General features: G+C 45.6%; 2 protein-coding genes across 3 annotated transcripts; one reads left to right on the top strand and one right to left on the bottom strand.

Annotated features, from left to right (window-relative positions):
- Positions 1–2,000: 2,000 nt before the first annotated feature.
- Positions 2,001–16,568, bottom strand: LOC147272360 (uncharacterized). Of its 2 annotated transcripts, XR_015117570.1 has the most exons (7): positions 16,196–16,568; positions 11,221–11,762; positions 6,010–8,022; positions 5,861–5,923; positions 5,037–5,159; positions 4,650–4,751; positions 2,001–2,869 (listed from the first exon to the last, which is right to left on the bottom strand). XR_015117570.1 is itself a non-coding variant. In XM_086211083.1 (3 exons), the coding sequence occupies exons 1-3, from the start codon at positions 16,461–16,463 to the stop codon at positions 7,991–7,993; spliced, it is 708 nt and encodes a 235-aa protein (XP_086067209.1). In that variant the 5' UTR covers positions 16,464–16,568; the 3' UTR covers positions 7,862–7,990. The 2 variants fall into 2 exon arrangements, 1 of the variants encoding a protein (XP_086067209.1); XM_086211083.1 differs by lacking the exons at positions 2,001–2,869; positions 4,650–4,751; positions 5,037–5,159; positions 5,861–5,923 and having other exon boundaries at positions 7,862–8,022; positions 11,355–11,762.
- A 5,287-nt stretch (positions 16,569–21,855) lies between these two features.
- Positions 21,856–26,087, top strand: LOC147272359 (uncharacterized). Its single transcript, XM_086207864.1, has 2 exons — positions 21,856–22,227; positions 24,171–26,087. Exons 1-2 carry the CDS (start codon positions 21,963–21,965, stop codon positions 25,445–25,447), a joined length of 1,542 nt encoding a protein of 513 aa, XP_086063990.1. The 5' UTR covers positions 21,856–21,962; the 3' UTR covers positions 25,448–26,087.
- Positions 26,088–26,372: the final 285 nt, after the last annotated feature.

Below are 26,372 nucleotides of genomic sequence, written 5' to 3'. Positions count from 1 at the left end.
ACGGTTCTGTTTTGTGATCCCGTAATTTTTTTTTTTTTAATTTCACTCTTCTCCCCTGGGCCGAGGTTAACAGAAACGCAGAGGTAACAACCCAAAACATAAAAACTCTGACAAAATGTCCCAGCTCAACAAATCAAATACATGCTGGTGATAATTCAGAGACATCACGTAATAACGGAAAAATTGATGGATAAATGAAAGAAGTCTCTATCTTTCTGTGACCTGATCAACTCCGTACATTTCAGCCGATGAATGCAACACTTGTCATGGGCATAGCCAGAGGTTCTGGTCCAGATCTGCAATGTAGTAACACCTGATATCCCAGAAGAAAACATCCCCCAAACCCAAGTGGTTTCTGACCAGGTGACTGCTCTCATGTCCACCAACTCATCAACTGATTAGTGCGAGAGCAAATGAGCTATAGATGAGAAAACACCCTCCGTTCCACTCAGACAAATCAGTCCACTCTCAAGAGTCCAGGTCACTACAGTGCTGCACCACCAGGGCCCCCTTTACCTCCCCTACTTACAGACCCGGGTAAAGGGGGCCACTTTCTTACCACAACACCAGGTTCTGAAGGGCTTAGTTAAAGTTTTGCCCAGAGATGAAAAGAATTTGAAGAGGCTTGATTCTTTCAGCCAAACGTGTAGGGAGGTCCTCAGGTGGGTTCTTAAATATTTGAGAACAGCCACATCAAACAATGACGCATCAGATGCTGTTGCAGCTTTCAGCAGAAAATCTGGAGAACCAAACTTCTGCAGCAGGTCCTTCATTACCGCCTGAAGGACAGTTTCTATGGTGTTATCTTGTCCAATGGCCTCCACCAGGAGGTTGCTGACATCAGTGGTCACCTTGTGTGACAGACGGACGACTATCTTGCCAAAATCACTGATCAGCAAGGAGTCTTTGGATTTGCGAGGGAGCTGTTTGACCAGCTCAAAGACAACACACCTCATTACATGGCGGATCATGGCCTCTTTTTCCTTTGCTGTGGTTCTTTTTAATGAGGAGCTGCGGCCCCCAGCCTCCGCAAGTGACTGGGACTCAGCTTTGGGGGTCACCTTTGCTGGTAGTTGGCAGTGTGTGAGGCGGTCCATCTTACTGAGCGAGTTCTTTACTTCCTGATTATTGATAGTCAGCAGACTAGTCAGTTGTTTGACTCTTGTCTCAAACATTCTGTCTGCTGTGACTCTGATACAGTGTTGGTTCTGTCTGACATGACTGACGGCTGTGATGTCAGTGGTCACAGCACTGACATCACTGAAACAAACCCATTGATCTCTGACTTGTTTGGTCTGAGTGTGAATCAGTGACATCACACAACCTGCATGAGATGAAGGGGCGGGGCCTCAAGTAGCTGTGAGATCTTCTTCTTTCCTGTAATGTCAGAGGTTCAACTTGGTGTTGTGTAGCCATGCTAGCATCTCAGGTCCTAGGTCAGAGAGGCTGGCTTTTGAGGGTGATCTGCATAAGGAGCAGGTGGTGATGATATGGTCGGTAGTCTGCTTAGGGCATGCCTTTGTGCTTTCCTGGCCAGGGTGAGGTTGGCAGTCTTTCGTCAGAGCCCGGCCGGGGCTATTCCTGTAACGACTGGCAAGAGGGGCACCAGGGTAGGCTTCACGCATCCAGTTGTAATTCGGATGGCATCGACCCCAAATAGAACCAGGACACTGACAATGGAGGAAAGCCCCTTTGGCAGCAGCTCCACTTTGAAAACTGCCATCAACTAAAGCTTCTATGTTCAGTCATGAAGATGAAGAACAAAGAAATCCCACACATTCAAATCTCCCTGATTCAGCTGCTGGTAGAATGGACTTGTAGCAGATTGAGTCTTTGAACAGAGGGATTCACCTCACTGAGGCTGACAGTCTCCAAGCAGAGTGAAGCAACCAGCACCAATGATTCTACAGGGGATTTTAAACCTGCACTCATCAAACACTTCAAATGATTGACAACACATCAAAGAGAAACGTTTAGCAGGTTTCCATAGGAACCTCTTTATCTTCACACTATTAGTTGGATTTATACATCAACCATTGTCGTTTGAAATTAAATAAAATATGTTAAATTAGCCAGTCAATAACAACATGTGTCCCTCCGAGATGAAGCTGCTTGATGGTTATTTGTGTGTCTCCACAGAGTCCAGAGGTCAGGTCAACCTGACTCAGCCTGCAGCAGTGAGATCTGCTCCAGGAGCCTCCGTCTCCATCCCAGTGTTTATACCAGGATGTTTATGGTGGTGACTGTTTAGCCTCGTACCAGCAGAGAGAAGGAGAACCTCCTAAACTTCTCATTTACCAGGCCACCAGGAGAGCATCAGTAATTAATAAATATAGTATAACCACTATGGCTTTGTTAACTTATACACAACTTCAAATATCAGAACTGTTGAAGTACTTGCTGGACTATGTCAAGTGGGGACTTGGGAAAAATCGATTTTACATGGTTGATGGGGACCAACTTGAATATATGTAAATTATTTTACATAATTCACACAAGGTCCCCACCAATTACATGTGATTAATGGGGACCTTGCACCAGGTGTTTTACCAATGACAACATCTCTTGGAGCACGATGTTCAAATTGAACTGGCTGAAATGAAAAAAAAAAAAGCCTTACAAAGGATTTGGTAACCAAAAAGCTAGTTACATCGCAATTTCCTTTTGGAGGCTGAAATGCGGTTATAAACGTAAAATTTGAGGGTCTGCCAGTCCCGGTTCTTCAGGGCTTCTGGTTCATCCCTTAAACACTTCTCGCAGTCCATTTTTCCTGGTAAAATGCAAGATGTGATGAACTTCATCATGTGCCTTTCCACCGCCCGCACTTCTATCTTCTGCCAAGGATTTTTCTTCTTCAGTGTAGCTTTGCCTTGGAGTCGTGAGAAAAAAGGAGTTTTGTGATTGAAACAGTAGGGGAGAGCACGTGACACAATTCCAATCATAAGCTCTTAACCCTTTCAGTAATGGACCAGGTCCCTCAATCAAAGTGAAAATATTTGGTGTTTACTATTGCTGGGTATATAAAAAAAAAAATCAATAGAATCAATTTTAATCGATCTCCCTTTAAATGGTTCATAACCGATTCATAAAATGCAAAGATTTATCTTTTAACTTGAATAGTTTTTTCTTCATTGGACACGTGGAAAAGCAGCATGAGGTATCAACCCTGCTAGTCTCTCGTGATCAGCGTATAGCGCTGCTTTCCACGTAACAAGATCTCGTGAGATATGAGAATAGTCGACAATGGAATTCATTGTCGACTATTTCCATTATCGACTTTTGTTGACAATGTCGACTAATCGTTGCAGCCCTAGTGGCAACATGACGAATCTTCGCAACCATTTGACGAGACATCTCCCACAAACACAGTCAGCACTGCTCAAACAAACCGGCCTGGGGGAGGTGTTGGCGCTCAAGATACCAGCAAACTCTCAAAGTTCCAAGAAAATAACTGAAGTCGTTGCACTTTTTCGGTGCAAGGACATAGGACCATAGAGTGTTGTTGAAAACGATGGTTTCCGAAGCCTCATTAAAACTCTGGAGCCACGCTATGTTTTGCTGACGTGCAAAAAAAATTAAGTCAAGTGACAATCCCAAATATGTATGCATGTGTGAAAGAAAGTCATTTTGGGGTTAAATTCTTAATGTAAACATATTTTTTCAATAATGTACCTGGCCAAAAGGTTACTTGTTAAATTTACAGGAATATTTTAACTGATATCCCTGACTGAATCGATATTGAATCGGATCGAATCTTGAATCGAATCAAATTGGGACCTTGTAGTATCGAATCGATCTGGAAAATCAGAATAGATACCCAGCCCTTGCGTTTACATAGACTTACACTGTCAGTCAGCGTTGTTTGGACTGACGTAATCCCATTTTTACGTATGCACTGGTGTGCCCTTACATAGATTGCACCCTGGATGACCGTCTACATTGCCCATACCAAAAACCGTCTCTGGTCTATGTCATTGGAAAGCCTAACTAGTCGCATTTGCCATGAGGACCTGTAAAGATTGTGCATTATTGGAATGACCAACAGAGCCAAAAATGGGCCAAATTTCTTGGGATTATTCTTATGTTTGTATTCAGGCTGCCAGCCTTTCCTGCTGAGTTTCCCAAGTCTCTATAAATTTAGATGTTTTTTTCTATACATACAGCAAATGTGGATAGTTATAACCAGCAAGGCACTTTGCTGTTCAGAGAACAACCAAGGCTGCCCTGTACAAATATTCAACAATACACGATAGAGGCTCCGTGAAGCTACTTAAAGTAAAAAGAGCAATACGTTTTTATTAGAAAAACTTAATTTCAAATTAAAAACAAGTGCTTAATGAACCTATATACTGACAGCCATCAGTGATGTAGGGTTTAGTCAGTGACAATGGGTCTCTCAATCCCTCTGCTGTGCTATAAATGGAAAGAAATTAGAACAAGAAAAGACAGAACAAGGCGAGCTAGGTCTGCTTGGCGGCAGCAAAAGTTGCATCTCAAAAGAGAAGCAGAAAATAAAAACAAAATATTCACATTTCAGTGCAAAATTAGACAGGTGTACCTACTATTAAAATACTTAAATTTGCATCTTTATTTTATTTTGTACAGTGACAACACTCTCTAAAAAAGCAGCATGATTTGTAATAGTTTACCTTTGGAGGAGGACTTCTTAGTACTGACTCCTGATGGTGGTGTGCCTCTCTTGTGTGGTAATAGGGGCCTGTTATCCCTCTCAGTTCCTTCCAGGTGTGCTCCTGTGGAAAATATGTAAAAACTGTGTTAACGCTCAAAGAGAACTGAACCATTATAATTATTATTTTCATTTCAGGCCTTCTTTTTATATTTCCTTTTAATAAGTGCAAGGTGTTAAAAATTTCAAAGCTCATCCACAGTTGTAAGAAATTTGTAAATGTTAAAATCTCATCTCCTCTTGTTGGTATAGGAGTCAATATTCTTTTTTTTTTTTTAATCATCAGAATAGTTACTGGTTTTAGTCCAAATTCAAACACAAACTGCTTTAAAAAAAAACAACAACCAGCCTTTGGAGGAAGGCTCGTTAGCTCTGACTCCTGATGGTAACTCATCGTCTGATGAAGGAGGGGCGCGTCCCTCTTGTGGTACCAGTGGAGTTTTGTTCCTCTCAGGAGGCGTAAGTGTCTCTTCTGTTGGTAGTCATAAAAGCAACACTTTTCAGTCTCATAGAATTTTGACAGTAAACATTGTAAAATGTGTATTTAACCTTTATAACCTAACCCTATGTAATAAAGAAACTCATAAGTCTAGTAAATATTTGCAGTTCTGTAACGGTCTTGATTTTTTCCCCCTTAAACTGACATACGCATATTATCATCGCAACCCACTTAATATTTTATGTTGTTGAATGCCGTTTCATAATGTATTTTATCATTTAGTTATTTATACTAACAGAAGTATTGGGTTGGCAAAATCCTATCAATGTGTATATAAGTGCTTCATGAACATTTTGAGCAGATTGTAACCATTTATCAATAAAACCGATCATGTCATTATTTGGTAACAATAATCGTTATATGACATTTCAATATTGTTAAATCTCTATTGGACAAGAAAAAACCCAGGTGTTACAGTATGTTTGATTTCAGAACACATTAAATTACAGTTATGCGCGTTTCTTTTACATCATGTCCACATGCCCATGAATTGATAGCACATTTAAAGAAAACACACTGTACTAACAACACCCCCCCCACACCCAAACCCCCCCCCCCCCCCCCAATAAAACAAAAAAAACAGATACCTGCCAACCAAATTCCCGGAGCTGAAACTCATTCATGGACTTCAACTAACCAACAAGTATGTCAACTTCTGACAACGCGGTACATACCATCATCAGTAGGGTTTCCCTCTTGCATGTTCTCGTCGACTTCATCACTGTCCATAGGTTTTTCTACAGAAGTCATACCAAGTGTGGTTTAATTTTGTACTCAGTCACAAAGGAATGGATGGCAACTCCACAAAAGCAACATGACATACCGTCTGGGTCAATCTCTACTTCATCCAAAGTTTTCCCATGAAACTCAGCCACTCTTCCCTGCTCGAGAGCCATCAGAAGTTTGCTGACCTTAGCAAGCTGAAGTCTTCTCAGGCAGCTGGTAATACTCTCTTGTTGGACTCTAATGTCATAGCCGAGAAAGTTGGCCAACTTGTCCATCTCTGTGTTTGTCATGTTTAGCACTGTTGACAAGGTAGCGGCATGCTTTCGCAGCTTGGTCGATGTCAGTGCCCTGGGACACACAGCACCACATTGATTTGCAAAAGCACGGAAGCATTCTGACCCTCGGAAGTGCGTCATGGCCCCTGGTCAAGCAAACACATGTTTGTTGTCTTTCAGAACCCCGCATGCTTCTCTCTGTGACACAAGGAGTTCGATGGCATTCAGCATTTTAGCGGTGAGAAGAATTGGGACTGGGCGTTCACGCTTTCCTCTGACAACAATCCTAGTTAAGTGTCTGCAGATTTTTTCTCCACTTCGGAGAGTGCCCAGTCCAGATCAACGTGTGGATCAGAAGTGTCTCTTGATAGAAATGCAGATAGGGGCATGCTTGCCACCTCCCCCTCCCTGCGCCGGTTAAAGAGAATGAGCTGGACGAGACACACCTTTGTCAACTCCTTCCAAACTTTTGCAGAGGGACTTTCAGAAAGGAATTCGTACAATTTATCTTGCTCTTGAGTGAGATATACGTGCAGTTTTTGGACATCTTCGGTGAAGGGCACGACGCCGGGCATATTCCACTTTGCTTCCCTGATGTTCCTCAATGCTGCAGCCGAGATCAACTCGTGCCACTTTTCCTGATGGACCGTCTGAAATTTGCTGGCATCCTTAACTAGCTTTTCATTGTTTGAGATCAAACCCTTAGCTTTGAGGAGTTTGCTTATTTTAACTAAAGAGTTCCCAAGTTTGATTACTAGTGATGGAATCAAGAACCTGTTTGATTCACTCTCATATCCACATGTAAACTTGACAGCTTTAAAAGTCTCCATGTATTTTTTTGGATTCATGAGATCTTCTGTATTTTTCAAGGTGGTCACTGCCCTGGCAGCTTGAATCAACCTTCCCAATTCCTCCATCTTCCTTCGCACATGATCTTTATTCTTTGCTGATGTCCCTCTTTTATTTAACAAGTGTTGCCCAAAATCAAGAATGACTTGGTCATTTTTTATTATGCCTGAGATGGGGTCAGGATTCATGGAAGAAATTATTCCCCACAACTGTTCACTCATGGTCGTTGGCACCGGCCCTGCGTATGTACACATGGACTGAGCATGGTTCTGTCCCGGTTTGGGGGCAAGTGATCCAGGTTTGAGTCGGCAATTATGCATGTGTCGCCGCAGAACTTTGCGTAGGTAAAGTCCTTGACAGTATGCACAGTGCATAAAGTCTTTTCCCTGTGCCTCTTTAAGAGGACGTTTAGATGGCACTAATTTTCCCTTTCCTGACTGCATGACTGAAGCATTGTGAGCAAAGTTTCCTTTGTTCCTTATATAACATAACTGACTTTTTCTTTCCTTCGGGCCCTTTGGGAAGCTTAGAGCCTGGGCTACATCAGATTCATCTTCATGTGCATGTTCTAAATGCCTTGCTATCTTAGCATAAGGCTTACAACAATACCAGCAATAATGTCTCTTATCATACACTCTTTTCCCACTCATCTTTTTGCATGGACCAACAACTACGGTGCCTACGCTTTGGCTTAAACAGGGGTCTTCATCTGCTCTACTGGAGCAGGGTTCTTCTTCTGTTCTGACTTTAGATGTATGGCTCTGTCCGTCAAATCTCATATTGCCTGGTGCTGTGGAGTCACAGATAGGGGAACCGATAGCAGGTTCATCTTCAAAACAATGTTTTGTCATTGAGGTTGGCTTGAGTTTGAGGCCAGCCTCACGGTCAGTATCACTTTTGGAGGCTGTACCAGGGATGAAATCAACTCCGCTCGATGGCGTAGAGTTAAAAAGTTCATTTGAATCTTCGGGAATGGTGTCTTTCATCTGAAATAAATTCAAATATCATTACAAACAGGTAATGACAATGAACTTGAACAAGAAAAAGGTATAAAATTCATGTAGTCTATAATTTTTTTTCAAAAAGCAAAAAGGCGGACGAGCTGCACAGATCAAAGTGAAAAAACTCACGACAACAATTTAAGTACTCATCGGCAAATGTCAATGCAAAAAATATAACATATTTTACAATTACATTTGTAGTAGGGATGCAGAGCAAACACAGAAAATTCTTTCATTAAGATTTAGAGTGCATCAATCAGTGGCTACTTTTTATGGAATTAGGTCCTCTGGTAACAATTGCTCAAACTGAAATTTTGACAATTATTGACAAAAAAAAGCAGCATGGATTATGAATCAATTTCACGTAACAGGTGAAAATCAGAGACAATAAGCAAGAGACCCCCTGAAAAGGAATGGTTTTGCAGGTGGTGGCCATAGACCATTTCCCTGTCCTCATCCTCTCTGGTTGATGTTTGGTGAGTTTTGCATTTTGCCAGTGTCCCCACCACTTGAGGTAGCATGAGGCGGTATCTGCAACCCACAGAAGTTGTTCAGATTGTGCTGCTCATCCAGGATGGCACATCAATCCAAGGTTTGCTGTGCCATTTCAACAGCATGGAGAAGATACCAGGACACAGAAAAGTACACCAGGAGATGTGGACAGGGCCGTAGGAGGACAACAACCCAGCAGCGGGACCGTTATGTGGTTCTTTGTACAAGGAGGAACAGGAGGAGCACTGCCAGACCCCTCCAAAATGACTTCCAGCAGGCCACTAACGTGCATGTTTCTGCTCCAAACAGTGAGAAACAGACTCCATGAGGGTGGTATGAGGGCCGACATCCACAAGTGGAGCTACTGCTCATAGCCTAACACCATGCAGCCCGATTGGAGTTTCCCAGAGAACACCAGCATTGGCAGATTCGACATTGGCACCCTGTGCTCTTCACTGATTAGAATAGGTTTGCACTGAGCACATGTGACGGACGTGACAGAGTCTGGAGACGTCATGGAGAACATTCCGCTGCCTGCAGCACAGGGCGCCAATGGCCAATGATACACCAATGATTGGCAAATCTACCAATCCTAGTGTTCTTCCACAACAAAGAGCACATGTAAAACAAAAAAGAGAAGTCAAAAACAAATGCAAAATCCATCCTGCTCATGTGGTATTGAATATCCAGGTGTCCCCCAGCAAGGACATTCAAATTTAAACGCGCAAGAGGCCATTGATACCATGTTTCTGTTGGGCTGCTTTCCCAAACCCGATTGATTGATTGCCGCAGTTCTAATGTGGAGTTTAACAACGTAGAGGACAGTTGCTGTAAAACACACAAGAGTTGATTTTTACCCAGAACTTCGATAAAAAAAATTGAAAACCAAAAATAAATGAAAAATGGCAAATGATGCTTTTTTGATTAATGCCTTGAATCATTCCAGGAATAACATGAGATGGAAAAACATCTATTTAAACTGTATTGTTGCTGTTTCCCTTAGCTGTCACCAAAACCACTGCTTCAAAAGCCTCCTCTGGACCCTGAGGTTCTAGCCAACTATGGACTGATAGCTAACCTCCCCTCCTCTCTAAAATCCTGGAGAAAGCAGTTGCTAATCGGCTGAGTGACTTCCTCCATAACAAGAGTTGATTTGAGGGTTTCAGTCTGGTTTTAGAGCCCAGCAAGGAGACAGCACTGGTAGAAATGACTAACACCTTTAATTTCATCAGATGATGGTTTTGAGTCTGTCCTGGTCCTGTTAGACCTCAGTGCTGCCTGTGACACAGCTGACCATCAAATCCTGCTACACAGACTTAAGCACTCAGTTGGCATTAAGGGAACATTAAACTGGTTTAAATCGTATTCATCAGGTTGATTTCAGTTTGTAGACGTTAATGATAAATCTTTGACACAAACCAAAGTAAAACATGGTGCACCCCAAGGTTCAGTGCAGGGACCAATATTCTTCACTTTATATATGCTTCCTTTAGGTCATATTACTGGGAAACACTCCATACATTTCCATTGTTACACAGATGATACTCAATTATATTTATCAATAAAGCTGGATGAAGGCCAGCAGTTGTCTACAACTCCATGCATTAGTTCCTTCTAGGCTGGACTATTGTAGTTCTTTATAATCAGGCTGCACTCACAAGTGGTTAAAGACTCTGCAGCTGCTCCAGAATGCAGCTGCATGTGTCTTGACAGGAACTAGTAAGAGAGACCGTATAACTCTGTCTTAGCTTCCCTGCACTGACTGCCGGTAAAATCCACAAAAGAGTTAAAAATCCTTCACCTCACTTTTAAAGCTCTTAAAGGAAAATTTAGGCACAAAACAAACCGAAGGTGTGTTCTTGTATTATCTTTTTTTTTTTGAACGATTGCAGGGATTTGGTTTTACAGCATCCAAATTTAACCCAGTTTTGGTGCATACTGCTAATTAGCTCCCAATGCAGGTTGAACTGAAAATTCAGGTGGAATCTGGTGTCTTTCATTATGTTTCTCGTGTAAAGAATGGTTTTTCGGTGTGTATGCTCATGTATGATTTCAGACATCCCTTAACTGTGAATGTTTTGCCACAAATGGAGAAGGGGAATGGTTTGCATTCTCATGGGACTTTTCAGATATCAATCCATCCATCAATTTTCTTCCGCTTGCTCCTATTAAGGGTCGCGGGGGGGGGGGGCTATGGGCAAGAGGCGGGCTACACCCTGGACAGGTTGCCAGTCCATCACAGGGCCAACATAAAGAGCCAAACAACCAGTCACACTCAATTTCATATCTACGGTCAATTTAGAGTATTCAATCAGCCTAGTCCCCAGTTGCATGTCTTTGGACGGTGGGAAGAAGCCGGAGTACCCAGACAGAACGCATGCAGGCATGGGGAGAACATGCAGACCCAACACAGAAAGATCCCATGCCTGAGCTGTGACTCAAACCCGGAACTTTCTTTCTGTGAGGCCACAGTGCTAACCACTGCACCACCGTGCAGCCCTTTCAGATCTCCCTTTTCTGAAAATCTTGTGCCACAAACTGAGCAGGGGAACGGTTTCTCCCCAGTGTGTGTTCTCATGTGTATAACCAAACTCCTTCTGTAATTAAAACCTTTACTGCATGTTGAGCACCTAAAGGGACACTCATCCTTACTGACTTCTTTCTGAGATTCAGAAGGACCAAAGTTTTTACCTTTTCATCCTTTGAGCTGCAATGAGCCACTTCCTGTCCTGGGCTCAATTTCTGAAGCAAATTCCTCCTTGAGCCAAAGGGTTCCTTGTGCTCAGAGGTGGCCATGTTATCAGGTCTGACCCAATCATACTCACTGACTTCAGTCTCCGCTTCAGAAGAGTCTGACATCTGGTCTTCAGTCTCAGGTTGTACAAGTGGATCTGGATCTACCTTGCTGGCTGGTTCTGGTCCTCCACTCTCTTCTCCATCAGCTTCTGTTTTCAGAGGATGAATTGGGCTGCTGCTCAGAGACTCTTCTTTCAAGTTCTCCTCAGTTAGACTCTGATGAAGCTGTGGGAACTGAGGTTTCTCTTCGTCCCCTTCACTCTTCACAGGGACCAGAGTGAAGGGGAACGTGGTGATATCAGCCTCCTGCTGCCCTTGAAGCTGCCCTCCCTCCTCACTGGTCCAGAGCTCCTCCCACTCCTCTTTAATGTGGGGGGGCTCTGGGTCCTGCAGCTCTGGGGGAACCTCTTCTTTAATCACCAGCAGCTGCTCCACATCTGAAGGACACAAACAGCAACATCAGAAATCTCTTCATTTGACTCTGAAACAGCGGAGCAACAGACATCAGCTCAATTAAAAGAGACGTCCTGCTACTGACGACCAGTCAGCAAACTGGGAATAGAAGCGCTGGCTTCAGATGCTTGGATCAACGTTGGGTCACCCAGGTCAAAGGTCATAGGTCCCCTCTGCTGAATGCTTTTGTCCATTCATCATCACATCTGCTAGTCAGAATGTTCATTTCTTGAATGAGATCCTGTAGGAGAATGAGAGTTAAGTCTGCATTGAGGGAACATGTTGCTCTGCAATTCACCGCCAAGCCGCTAGGGGGTGAGGCTGTATCTTTGTATGGTTTTGGGGGATCTTGTCGGTTTCCAAAACAAAACAATTTAAAACAGAAAGTCCAGTGCTTTTCTGTGAACGACTGTTTGCTTTCATGAATCAAACTGTAAAATTTGAACATGACAAACATGACTTTGTGTGGCCATTTTCTTCCGGAGATGCACATATTTGTCGCGGAGGTTCTTCCACCTCATCATGCATTCTGCAACCTTCTCTGAGTGGACCAATCACAGTCCTTGACGTTCACATCACAACGCATCGAGGCGACGCGTAGTCAGGATTTTTTGGAGGTGTACGTCAGGCTACGGCGTAGGGTCCGCACTGGGGTCTCCGTCAATACGACACAGAAGCATAAACCAGGCTTAAGACATGATCAGTGTGTCGCTGTTATCTGGTTACGCCCCACAGTCCTTTAAAGTGGCAGTAATTAGATCCTTTCTCAAAAAAGCAACCCTGGATCCAGAAGTTTTGGTCAACTACAGACCAATATCAAATCTTCCATTTCACTCCAAAATTCTGGAGAAAGCAGTTGCCAAACAGCTCTGTGACTTTCTCCATAGCAACAGCCTATTAGGGGATTTCCAGTCAGGTTTCAGGGTTCATCATAGCACAGAAACAGCACTAGTCAAAGTTACCAATGACCTCCTACTAGCATCAGATGAGGGACTGGTCTCTGTGATGGTCCTATTAGATCTTAGTGCAGGTTTTGATACCATTGATCACCATATCCTTCTACGGAGACTGGAACATGTCATTGGCATTAAAGGAACTGCACTAAATTGGTTTGGGTCATATTTACTAGGCCTAAACCAATTTAAACCTAAACTTCTTCACACGATACTCGCTTCCTCTCGGTCACATTATTAGGTAAACACTCGATTATTTTTCACTGCTATGCAGACAACACATAGCTGTACTTATCAATGCATCCACATGAAACAAATCAGCCGACTAAAATGGAGGCCTGTCCAAAGGAAATAAAAACATGGATGACCCAGAATTTCCTTTCAGTAAACTCTGACAAAACTGAAATTATTGTGCTGGGCCCAAAACAGCCTAGAAACACCTTACCAAATGAGACAGGTACCCTGGATGGCATCACCCTGGCCCCAGCATTACTGTAAGGAACCAAGGAGTTCTCTTTGAGCAGAATCTGTCCTTTAACTTCCACATTGAGCAAATCTCTAAAGCCCCTTTCACACTGCACAAAAGCACATGTCAACACAGGTTTTTGGGTGCTCTAAAAGGGTCAACTCGGCATTTCGACACGCTGCGACCGACTCACCAAGTGACCCGGGTATTAAGCGGCTCGGCTTGCCTGCGGTGTGAAAAAGGCAACCCGTGTTGTCTCAGGTTTCACGCGTCCTTCCTGTCGCATCCTGATTTTTGTCACTGTGCCGCCTGTCAGGCTGTCATTGTAGAATCTCCGGAGATTGAATGCGCCCTAATGCCGAGCAAACGCTGGTCCAAAAACCCATGTTGACATGAATTGTTCTGTGTGAAAAGGGAAAAAGACTGCTGTTTTTCATTTATGCAGCATTGCTAAGATCAGACACATCCTGTCTCAAAAAGATGCAGAAAAACTAGTCCATGCTTTTGTCACTTCCAGGCTGGAATCCTGCCATTCCCTCCTATCAGGGAGCACCAGTAGGTCCCTAAAGACTCTCCAGCTGGTCCAAAATGCTGCTGCCCGCGTGTTGACTAGAACTAGTAGAAGAGACCATGTCTCTCCTGTACTGGCTTCTCTGCATTGGCTCCCTGTCAGATTCAGAATAGAATTCTAAATTCTCCTTCTAACATACAAAGTCCTCAACCAACAGGCACCTTCATCCCTGACAGAGCTCATAGTCCCCTATTATCCAGCTAGAACCCTTCTCTCCCAGGATGCAGGGTTACTGGGGGTTCCTAGTGTTTCTAAAGTAGACTGGGAGCCAGAGCCTTCAGCTATCAGGTTCCCCTCCTGTGGAACCGTCTCCCAGTTTCGGTCCAGGATGCAGACACCCTCTCTACCTTTAAGAGCAGACTTAAGACCTTCCTTTTTGATCAGGCTTATAGTTGGGTTGCTTAGGCTGGCCCTTAGATATGCTGCTATAGGCTTAGGCTGCTGGGGGATCTCCCATGGTGCACTGGGCTTCTCTCTACTCCTCTCTGTCCTCCTATATGTGTCATACATAAATCATACTCATATGTGTTACAAACTCTTCTTCTTCTCCCCTCATCCCAGATCCCAGGTGCTGCTGGAGGAGGCTACAGACCTGAAGAGGCTCAAGCTACCACCCGTAGCTCCACCTGCTCACGTCCCTGTCTGTCCATCAGTCTCTACCATTTATCGCTCTCTTTATCTCTGTCCCTGTCTTTCCTTCTGTATATCTGTCTTCCTCCATTATCTTTCATTGTCTGCCCCCTCCCCTCCTGCTCTCTTACCCCCAGGAGATAACTTTTGTTGTGATTTGGTGCTACACAAATAAAACTTACTTGACTTGAATGTGATGGACAGCAAGGAAAAAAATGTCAAAAAGAAGACAGGTAAGAAAGAAATGGGAGGGGAAAAAACGAGATGAAAGCAAATAAAACTGCTACAAAAGAAGCTGCCAGATGTGCTAAACTAACAGACCTTCCAAAGTGGGGGGGCTGGGGGTGGTGAGGATGCTGAAGCTGCAGGAGCAGGACCCACCATGTCGGACACGACGACAGGTGGACGCAGTGGACACTTAAAGCAGGTTAAAAACGGCTAAATATTCAACCTAGCAGGGGCATGCATGCATTAATGATGCTAATTATTTGGTAACAAACTTCCTGTCTAAGACAAGACCCAAAACCCAACTCTTCTTGACATGACCTCCAGGATTTGATCATTATTGTATATTTTCACTGTATATTTGTATTCTATATGTTGCTGAGTCAATGCCAATGATATAATATTTTACTCTGAATTTGGTGAACTTTCTAAAACCTATCATACTGTAATATTGTGATAGTAACAGTGTGAGAGCATTGTTCTGTACTGTTGATGAATGGTTGATGGTCTACAAGGTTCCTGTTAACCAGTTGTAGCACTGGGGGTCTGAACCAGTGAGACACACAATGAGCTGCATGAGTGACCTCAGTTCAAATAGCTGGCAGAACCAAACCAGCGATGGTCCTGCTGAGTGTTGTGATGCTCCGTGTTTAGCTGTCAAGCTAGCAGCTCAAGACTCACTGATCTGGACTGAAACTGCATTGAAATGAAACAACAGAGCTTCACTGGTGTCTGCAGGAGGTTTGCCTTTGGATTTTGTCCCCTAAATCGACTGTAACATTGGTTCATTCTGACGGGACTCATTTGGATATCATGTGACTTGCTGCAGGACACAGAGAGACTGCTGACACGTGTGTGTGTGTGTGTGTGTGTGTGTGTGTGTGTGTGCGCTGACTGAGTCCTGTGCTGCTCTTTTAGCATCAACATCCTGGTCCTCCTGATGTGTCTGGTAGTCTTCAGCCTGGCAGCAACCACCTTCAGCTGCTCCATAGCTTTCCTCATTTCTCTGATCCATGATGGTGGTAGAATGGAGCTCCATCATCAGAACAAGTCCCAACAACATTGTGCTGCCTGCTCTCTGACTTTTACTGACTTGTTGTTGCTGATTTGATCCACCATCTTTATCTGAGGGGGCATTGAGCAGGTCTGGGATCATGGATGAGATTTTACCACCTTTGCCTTTATATAAACAGTCCAATCCTTCTTTGTGGCTCCTGAAGGTGGAGTTTGTCTCAGGGATTTTTCCACACTGGTCTGGACCACTTGGTCTGATGAAGCTCCAGTTAGAATTCCTGGACTTTGTTTCCTGAGCGACTGAAACTTCCCTTTATGTTGGTAACAATGCAGCGCTGGAGCCTGGTTCACATTCTGGTACACAAGTTAGCAGTTGTTGGTGATCCAGTGTGAACGTCACCTCAGCGAGGTCTTGTGGTTCAGTTTAATAGTAACATGCTGATACTGATTGTTAAGGCAGGACTTCTTAACAGGACCCAGGACACCGCGCCTGGAGGGCCTCTGCAGCTCTACTTCCTGGGCTGAATGAGGGGCCCAGCAGGTCCCTGGGGGACTCACCTGCTCTGTCCAGCCTGACTCGGGGCTTCAGCACGGCATCGAGCAGCAACCTCTGCCGGCGGTTCTCCCGCTCGTACTCCGCCACGGTTTCCTCCAGCAGAGCCACGATCTGCTCCGCGGCCGCCGCCAGCCGCCCGGTGAGCAGCGCTCTCAGCACCGGGACTCCAGCCGCTGAGTCTCCTTCTCCCAGCTGCAGCAGGAAGTCTTCAGCGGCGGCGAGGATCCGCTCCTGGACCGACACCCGCAGCAGCAGCTGCGCGGCGCACATGTTGAGGTTCTACCGGCGCCACTCAGCCTTCAGGAGACAAAGACCGAGGCCGGGGGTTCACCGACTTCTCCTTCTTTCCTTGTTGTTTAAAAACGAAAACGTCCCGCTTCTTCTTCTTGTGCAGCGCGTATTGATGACGTATGTGGTGACGTTGGAAGCCTCGCGAGCCGGCAGTGGCCACGTGACTGATTCAGGACCTGCTTCTCCGGCTTGGCGTGAGATTCTAAATGTAAAGCAGTGAAACGCCGTGGTTTCCTTCCTCCTCGTCCAAAAGTGACTCGATGCTGTGAGGCTGAACTCAGAGTTGAGAGAACTTTCATTCTGATCTGAGAGCAGCAACAAAGCCACTGAGAAAAACTGAACCACTGTCAGAGTCAGCACAGCATCAGCAGTCAGGCTGTGTTCACACTGGGAGAAACCATCGGACAGAAACCTCCCTCAGTCACACTGAAGGGAAACTGAACTGACTGCTTCAGCTGGAAGCTGCTGACACACACACACACACACACACACACACACACACACACACACACACACACACACACACACGCACACAGCAGGAAACATTAACAGAGAGAGAGAGGGATAAAAAGCACAGGATGCCTCCTTCTAACAGAGATCCAACTGATCTCAAGATTGACTTCAAATTCTTTGATCACAATTCTTTTTCCTCCGTGTCCTGGGTTGGCTTCAAGGCCTCCTCCCAGTTGGGCATGCCTGGAACACCTCCCGAAGGAGGCGTCCTCACCAGATGCCCGAACCACCTCAACTGACTCCTTTCGACGTGGAGGAGCAGCGGCTCTACTCTTAGTCCCTCCTGAATGACTGAGCTTCTCACCCTATCTCTAAGGGAGAGCCCAGCCACCCTGAGGAGGAAACTCATTTCGGCCGCTTGTATTTGCGATCTCGTTCTTTCGGTCGTTACCCAAAGCTCATGACCACAGGTGAGGGTTGGAACGTTGACTGACTGGTAAATCGAGAGCCTCGTCTTCTGGCTAAGCTCCTTCTTCATCACAACGGACTGGTTTAGCGCCCATATCATTGCGGACGCCGCCCCAATTCGCCTGTCAATCTCCCGCTCCATCCTACCCTCACTTGTGAACAAGACCCTGAGATACTTAAACTCCTCCATCTGAGGTAGGACCTCCCCTCTGACCTGGAGTGGGCAAACCACCCCTTTCCGGCTGAGGACCATGGCCTCAGACTTGGAGGTGCTGATTCTCATCCCAGCCACTTCACATTCAGCCGTGAACTGTGCCCGGAAAGAGTTGGAGGTCTTGGCCTGATGGAGCGAAGAGGACTACGTCATCTGCAAAATGCAGAGACAACACCCTCCCACCACCGAACTCGACCCCCTCCACCACCCAGCTGCGCCTAGAAATTCTGTCCATAAAGGTTATGAACAGAACGGGTGACAAAGGGCAGCCTTGGCTGAGTCCAACCCTCACCGGGAACAAGTCAGACTTATTGCCAGCAACACGGACCAGACTTTCGCTCCTCTGGTAGAAAGACCCAATGGCCCTTTGTAAGAGGCCATCCACCCCATACTCCCGGAGTACCCCCCATAGGGTGCTCCTGGGAACACGGTTGTAAGCCTTCTCTACATCCACAAAACACATGTGGACTGGTTGGGCAAACTTTCATGCCCCCTCCAGCACCCTAGCAAGGGTGAAGAGCTGATTTATGGTTCCACGGCCGGTACGAACACCAGACTCCTCCTCCTCAATCTGAGGTTCGACTATCGCCCTGACCCTCCTCTCCAGTACCCTGGCGTAAACTTTACCAGGGAGGCTGAGGAGTGTGACCCCCCGATAGTTGGAACACACCCTCTGGTCCCCTTTGTTAAAGAGGGGGACCACCACTCCAAAGGCACCTCCCCTGTTGTCCATGCAGTGTTGCAGAGACATATCTATCAAGACAGCCCCACAACATCCAGAGCCTTGAGATACCCAGGGCGGATCTCATCCACACCTGGAGCTCTGCCACCGCGGAATTGCTTAACTGCCTCGGCGACTTCTGCCCCAGAGAAGTCATAGTTATTTGTCATAGATGGTCCATTGCAATTGGAGGACATTAAAGAATATAAGAGGTAGGTTCCCATATATGGCACTATAATATTTATGTACTGTATTGCAGTAGTTTTCAGTATATTCCACCATATCCATGTTTTATAGGAGAGGCTTTAATCTCTGGCTTTGATTTCTAAACTCTGATGTCATTGGTGATGACTGAATTCTACCAGCTAACAGACTGTGAAGGCTCATATTTTGGATGTCGTCATAAATGTATGAAGGCATTGTTTTAATGTCAGGAATCAATCAATCCTGAAGGCTGAGTGGCGCCGGTAGAACCCCAACATGTGCGTTGCACAGCTGCTGCGGGTGTCGGTCCAGGAGCGGATCCTCGCTGCCGCTGAAGACTTTCGGCTTTATTGATAAATATGACTGAGTAACAATGGAAATTCATTGTGTTTCCCAATAATATGACCTAAAGAAAGAATATATAAAGGGAAGAGTATTGGCCCCAGCACTGAACCTTGAGGAACACCGTGTTTAACTTTGGTTCGTATAGACGATTTATCATTAACGTCAACAAACTGAAATCAACCTGATAAAAATGATTTAAACCAGTTTAATGTTCCCTTAATGTCAATTGAGTGTTGGCCAAGTTTTGTTTCAAAATGTGACTTTTAAAAACGCCGCATGACTGCAGCAGTCTCAGCCTGGCACCGTTCTCTCTTCAGCTCTCTTCTCTCAGCTTCTTGTCCTGGAAGACATGTCAAGTACAAAGAATATAACAAAAGTAGAAAAGAAAATCTGTTGTGATCTGACTTTTGCCATGTTGCTGATTTTTCTACCCATAACAAAGAGTCCTAGCAAAAGAATACACCACAGTGAAAATATGCTACCAGAGTGACATCATGCTAGTAACGGGACATAAAAGTGACACACACAACAACATGAATCTCGATCCCAGATGTGAAAAAATCAAAGTATTCTGGATTTTTTAAACAATTTTAGCAGCTGCATGTGGAAATGTGGGGCTGCACGTTGGTGCAGTGGTCAGCACTGTGGCCTCACAGCAAGAAGGTTCCGGGTTCGAGTCCCGGCTCGGGCGCGGGATCTTTCTGTGTGGAGTCTCCATGTTCTCCCCGTGCCTGCGTGGGTTCTCTCTGGTACTCCGGCTTCCTCCCACCATCCAAAGACATCAAGAGGGGACGAGGCTGATTGATACTCTAAATTGGTAGGTGTGAATGGTTGTCTGTCTCTATGTGTTGGCCCTACAATGGACTGGTGACCTGTCCAGGGTGAACCCTGGAGTGCACGCCTGCTGTGTCACTGAAATGATCACATCTAGTGAAGCACATTTCCACATCCATCCATCGTCATCTTCTGCTTATTCCTTACTAGTAAGGGTTGCGGGGGGGCTGGAGCCTATCCCAGCATCTACGGGCGAGAGGCGGGGTTCACCCTGGACAGGTCACCAGTCCATCACAGGGCCAACACATAGAGACAGACAACCATTCACACCTACCAATTTAGAGTATCAATCAGCCTCGTCCCCTCTTGATGTCTTTGGACTGTGGGAGGAAGCTGGAGTACCAGAGAGAACCCACACAGGAACAGGGAGAACATGCAGACTCACCCAGAAAGATCCTGTGCTGGAGCTGGGGCTCGAACCTGGAACCTTCCTGCTGTGAGGTATTTTTATCTAAGTATTGTAAAAATATCGAATTTTCGTGTCATTACATGTCGTTCTCCATTTGGTCACTAGGGGGCAGCACCTACCTGCATCACAAATATGAGCCTTCACAGTCTGTTTGCTGGTAGAATTCAGTCAGCACCAATGACATCAGAGTCAGAGTTTAGACATCAAAGCCACAGATTAAAGCCTCTCCCATAAAACAAAAATGTAGTGGAATTTATTGGAAAATATACCGCAGTATATTAAATATTAAATATCAATATTTTTAACATGACTCCAAGTCTTGCTGCATTTCCTGCTGTCACTCATTTTCTCATCTTTTTTCTTTTACCTTTCCTGCGTGTTGTCGCTCTCTTCCTCTCCTCCCTCTCTTCCATCTCTACGCTCACTGACTGTTCTGTGTGCCCCCCCCCCATGCACTGAGTGCAGGAGCACAGGCCACACCTCATATTGACCAATCATCTGTGGCTTGAAAGAAAAAAAATGCAACCCGCCCCCCCCAAAAAAGCAGCTCCCAATCAGGATCCGGATCCCGCGGTTCACTTCAAAGAGCCGCTCAAAGAGCTCATTCATCCTCATCATGTTCACTCATTTCTTTCCACATGAATGTCACATTTAGAATCTGCTTGTTACTTGGTTTGTGGATGTGCTTCTGACACCAGGACGACATGGAACTCATGAAACAGAGATTTGACTCATTTTGATGTAAAAAGAACAATTCCTCCTCCAGGCTCAGACTCAGGTGGTTTCTTTCTCTTGCCAGGGTCTCTCCCTCTCTTTAAATCCCTCTTTCACAGGGCACCGATGAAGCAGGAACCCAGAAACGCTCCAGCCGTTCCAATCAGCACTGTACTCCCTGCTCCCTGCTCCCTGTACCCTGCTCAGGGAGTACCCTGTGTCGTTACAGTTCCTCCTGCAACGTCATCAGCGCATTGTGTTTCCCTCTCAGAAGGCACATGTTCCAGGTTTAGGGTCATCAGAGAGGCATCAGACAGCATTTCACCTCTTTTATTCATTGTAGCCACTGAATTACTTGCTGTAACTGTTATGAATTCAAACATTAAAGGACTAGACATAAACGATCACAGATTCATTATGAGTCAGCTCGCTGATGATCCTGGATATAATAAAGCTTTTCTCTCAAGCCTCTGGTCTGCACCTGAACCTGGACAAATGTGAATTTACGAGTATCCGTAGCTGTTCCGATTCTTCTCTGTATGATGTACCTGTCAAAAATGAGATCAGATATTTAGGAATTTGGAGAAGTAAAGATGCAGAAGATAGTGGGGAAAAAAGAACATTCAAAATACTATTGACAAATGCAAAAAAAACTGTAAATAATCGGCTGCAAAGGGATTTACTGTTGTTTGGTAGGATTCACTTTATTCTTTTCTTCTTCTGTGTTTGCTCTTGTAATATGTGATGATAACATGCTGTGATATACACTAGCATTGTAAGCTGTTAGCTTGCAGTTTGTAGTCTGTAAGGAGATGTGAATGGACTTTGATATGAAAGTTTGGTACCTTTTGATAGGAGTTTGTCATTGTTAATGTTTTGTTGTTTGTGTTAATAAAGAGGAGGGGGGGGGGGGACAGCGAACCAGTTCCTGAATCAGTCACGTGGCCACTGCCGGCTCGCGAGGCTTCTGACGTCACCACATACGTCATCAATACGCGCTTCACAAGAAGAAAAAGGGGGACGCCTCTGATCAACAAGGAAAGAAGGAGAAGTCCGTGAACCCCCGGCCTCGGTCTTTGTCTCCTGAAGGCTGAGTGGCGCCGGTAGAACCTCAACATGTGCGCCGCGCAGCTGCTGCGGGTGTCGGTCCAGGAGCGGATCCTCGCCGCCGCTGAAGACTTCCTGCTGCAGCTGGGAGAAGGAGACTCAGCGGCTGGAGTCCCGGTGCTGAGATCGCTGCTCACCGAGCGACTGGCGGCGGCCGCGGAGCAGATCGTGGCTCTGCTGGAGGAAACCGTGGCGGAGTACGAGCGGGAGAACCGCCGTCAGAGGTTGCTGCTCGATGCCGTGGTGAAGCCCCGAGTCAGGCTCTACAGAGCAGGTGAGTCCCCCAGGGACCTGCTGGGCCCCTCATTCAGCCCAGGAAGTGGAGCTGCAGAGGCCCTCAGTGAGCATTTTGGGGGATTTTAGGTGTAAAAAGCCATTTCTGAGTTGTATGTGAACGTCTGAAAGGTAAAAGGGCAAAATCAAAGGGTAAATTAGTTTTTCTTTGGATTGTTGTCCAGCCTTCTTTTGTTTGTTTGTAAACCTGTCCTGCTCAGCAGCAGCATCCATGTTCCTGGTGCCTTGTTGTCCTGAAGCAGTTTTACTCTGCAAAGGAGGAACCTGATGCCATTTGTGTTTAACTTTATTTGGAATGGTGTTGGTTCATTGATTAGGCGACTGGACTGAGGCTCAGGAGTGGATGGACAGAGAGAACAGGGACAGGATAGGGAAGACGGGGGGGGCCACACAACAAAAATAGCAGAAAAACAAACAAATTTAAAAATACAAAGTAACAACAACGACAACAGAAAAAAAGCATTGGTTGCAGAATTTCCAGTGCAGATTTACCATTTGGTTTAATATAATTTCAAAAGTAAATGTCTGAGTGTGTGATTAGGGATCAGTTGTGCATCACATGTGTATGTGTGGGCTACGGTTTGTCTTGGATGCTGTAGGTAGCTGATGTGGGGGACCACAACAACACGCCCCCAGTCCAGGATAGCAGGCAGGTAGGCAGGCAGCAAGCCCCGCCTGGAGGCAGCCCACAGAAAGACAGGGCAGACAGAGACCCCCAGGCCCACTGGGCACCCCCCCACAGCACGAGCTGAGCCCAGGGGCATGGAGCCCTGCCAGCGTCGAGGCCCACCCACACCCCACTCCAAGACGGGGCAAACCACAGCTCACTACAACGACCAGGCCCATCGCCCCCGTACAGAGCTACCCTCAACCCTCCACCCCCATCCCCTCCACCCATCCCCTGTTCTCCCCCTCCCCCCAGAGCGGGTCAAGCTTCAGGCCATAAGGCACCACCACCCCAAGATTCGGGGAGGCACTCAGGGCATGGGAGCGCCGCCGGTTGCTTGTGTGCGATTTATTCTTTTTTGTTGTTGTTGTTTTATAAATATTAACTGGCCCAGACGTTATGTGTGCCAGAGAGCTAAGTATTTCCTGTGTAGGTGTTTTTTGTGTTGTTATTTTTTGATGGCGCCATGAGGATCATGAAGTGAAAGAAACAAAGTCCTGACGCATCAGTGGATCTCAGGAATCGTCACTCCAGGGCTGGAACCTGAGGTGTGAGTCACTGTCAGTGGTCAATGTTAAGAACACTCCCATTGACAGGCATCAGAAGCATGTTACCATTGAACTGAACCAAGACAAGACCAAGCTGAGGGGACATTCACACTGTGTTGCTAACTCCTGCTAACTGAGGCGTGTGTGACAGGCTGGCCCAGCATGCTGTGCATGTTGGTGTCCTTGTGTTGTTCTTCTGTAGGCTGCTACGGTGCTACCTTGTTAAAAGATGATCCTGTAGACTGGAAATTATATCAGCCCATTAAAAACAACCTTTTTTTCTCCACTGCCCAGTTGGCCTGGGCTGGACCGGCCATTAGGGAATCATTCCACTTCTCCCAGTGGCCAGCACCTCCCTGGCTGTGAGTGTAGGTGGGCTGACATGTTTAGCATCGGTACAGGTTCCCTCTGGTTCTAGGGACTGAACTCTCATTCTCCTACAGGGTCTCATTCTAGAAATGAACATTCTGACTAGCAGATGTGATCATGAATAGACAAACATTGAGCAGAGGGGACCAGTGACCTTTGACCTGGGTGACACAACGTTGATCCAAGCATCTGAAGCCAGCGTTTCTGTTCCCAGTTTGCTGACTGGTCGTCAGTAGCAGGACGTCTCTTTTCATTGAGTTGATTTCTGTTTCTGTCTGTTGCTCCGCTGTTTCAGAGTCAAATGAAGAGATTTCTGATGTTGCTGTTTGTGTCCTGCAGATGTGGAGCAGCTGCTGGTGATTAAAGAAGAGGTTCCCCCTGAGCTGCAGGACCCAGAGCCCCCACACATTAAACAGGAGAGGGAGGAGCTCTGGACCAGTGAGGAGGGAGGGCAGCTTCAAGGGCAGGAGGAGGCTGATATCACCACGTTCCCCTTCACTCTGGTCCCTGTGAAGAGTGAAGGGGACGAAGAGAAACCTCAGTTCCCACAGCTTCATCAGAGTCTAACTGAGGAGAACTTGAAAGAAGAGTCTCTGAGCAGCAGCCCAGTTCATCCTCTGAAAACAGAAGCTGATGGAGAAGAGTGTGGAGGACCAGAACCAGAACCAGCCAGCAAGGCAGATCCAGATCCACTTGTACAACCCCAGACTGAAGACCAGATGTCAGACTCTTCTGAAGCTGAGACTGAAGTCAGTGAGGATGATTGGGTCAGACCTGATAACACGGCCACATCTGAGTACAAGGAATCCTTTTGCTCAAGGAGGAATTTGCTTCAGAAACTGAGCCCAGGACAGGAAGTGACTCCTTGCAGCTCAAAAGAGCAAAAAGTAAAAACTGTAGGAGAATCAGAAAACATCAAGAACATGAACCTTGGTCCTTCTGAATCTCAGACAGAAGTCAGGAATGATGAGCGTCCTTTTAGGTGCTCAACATGCAGTAAAGGTTTTAATTACAGAAGGAGTTTGGTTATACACATGAGAACACACACTGGAGAGAAACCGTTCCCCTGCTCAGTTTGTGGCGGAAGATTCTCAGAAAAGGGGTATCTAAAAAGACACATGAGAACACACACTGGGGAGAAACCATTTCCCTGCTCAGAGTGTGGAAAAAGATTCTCAGTTAAGGGACATCTGAAAACACACATGAGAACACACACTGGAGAGAAACTGTTTCCTTGCTCAGTTTGTGGCGGAAGATTTTCAGAAAAAGGATATCTTAAAAGACACATGAGAACACACACTGGGGACAAACCGTTTCCCTGCTCAGTTTGTGGCAAAAGGTTTTCAGAAAAGGGATGTCTGAAAAAACACATGAGAACACACACTGGGGACAAACCATTCCCCTGCTCAGTTTGTGGCACAAGATTCTCAGCTAAGGCAAATCTAGAATCACACATGAGAAGACACACTGGGGAGAAACCATTCACCTGCTCAGTTTGTGGCAAAAAATTCTCAGTTAAGGGACATCTTAAAAGACACATGAGAACCCATACTGGGGAGAAACCACCTTGCCATTCCAAGGCTTTGAAGCCTGACAAAAGAGCGAGACGCAGGTAGGGCTGCAACTAATGGCTATTTTAATAGTCGACTAGTCTCCGACTATTGAAATGATTCAGATAATTTGTATTTCTTAAATTTAGCATGAAGTTGATTTAATTATGTCGCAAATGATAATAAACACAAGAAAGATGGGTACAATGAAAAATGGATCTTTTATTGTTATGATTTTAATGATTATTGCTCAAGCTCTCTTTTAAAGCGAAAAAAGGCTAATAAAATGTACAATGTATGTCATAACAACCATACTAGCTTGAATGTTACTTGAATCTCACCGAGGGGAGTCAGACTCCGTTTCGTTCAACTGCCCAACGTGCTTTCTCTTTAAATGTTCGGACATCGCCGAAGTACTGCCATGATACGCAAGGTCTGCTTTGCAAATTTTGCAAGTCGTCTTTTTTTCGCCGCATCCAGGCAAAAATTCCACCAAACTTTAGAAGTTTTGGTACGCGTACCTGATGTTGACACCACCATTTCTGTATGTTACCGCTCAGAGACAGAGATGCTATTGCACATGAGCGACTCTCGGCAGAGATTATAATCTAGAGTGATGCCTCACTCTGTATCGATTTTTGTCCACGTCGACTAATTCTTGCCCTAGACTCAGGCTGAAGGCCCATCCATCCATCCAGCCATTGTCTTCGGGTTATTCCTGTTCAGGGTTGCGGGGGTGGGGGGGGCTGGAGCTTATCCCAGCATCTACGGGCAAGAGGCGGGGTTCACCCTGGACTGGTCGCCAGTCTATCGCAGGGCCAACATACAGAGACAAACAACCATTCACACCTACGGTCAATTTAGAGTATCTAGTTGTCTGCAGTTGTGTGGGGAATAGACACCCGAAAACTAATAAAAAATCACCTAAAACCGATTTAAAAACTGTAAAACTTCATCGGCGGTGCAGGTGTGCACATTTTTTTAACGTGCG

Source organism: Aulostomus chinensis, chromosome 1, assembly GCF_037954235.1.
Source record: "Aulostomus chinensis isolate RoL2024-O1b breed Wild chromosome 1, RoL_Achi_v1.0, whole genome shotgun sequence".
In the NCBI taxonomy this organism is placed as follows: Eukaryota; Metazoa; Chordata; class Actinopteri; order Syngnathiformes; family Aulostomidae; genus Aulostomus; species Aulostomus chinensis.
The sequence above is the reverse complement of the archived record's forward strand: the minus strand, read 5'-3'. Positions and strand labels throughout refer to the sequence as shown.

Bases quoted from the DNA above. Each gene is read 5' to 3' on its own strand.
- LOC147272360 (XM_086211083.1), bottom strand. From the start codon at position 16,463: ATGTGCGCCGCGCAGCTGCTGCTGCGGGTGTCGGTCCAGGAGCGGATC. The intron at 11,763-16,195 runs GTGAGTCCCCCA...TGTGTCCTTCAG, and splicing joins AGTCAGGCTGGACAGAGCAG to ATGTGGAGCAGCTGCTGGTG. The intron at 8,023-11,354 runs GTGAGTATGATT...AATTTATTTCAG, and splicing joins TGAAGCGGAGACTGAAGTCA to ATGAAAGACACCATTCCCGA.
- LOC147272359 (XM_086207864.1), top strand. From the start codon at position 21,963: ATGTGCGCCGCGCAGCTGCTGCGGGTGTCGGTCCAGGAGCGGATCCTC. The intron at 22,228-24,170 runs GTGAGTCCCCCA...TGTGTCCTGCAG, and splicing joins AGTCAGGCTCTACAGAGCAG to ATGTGGAGCAGCTGCTGGTG.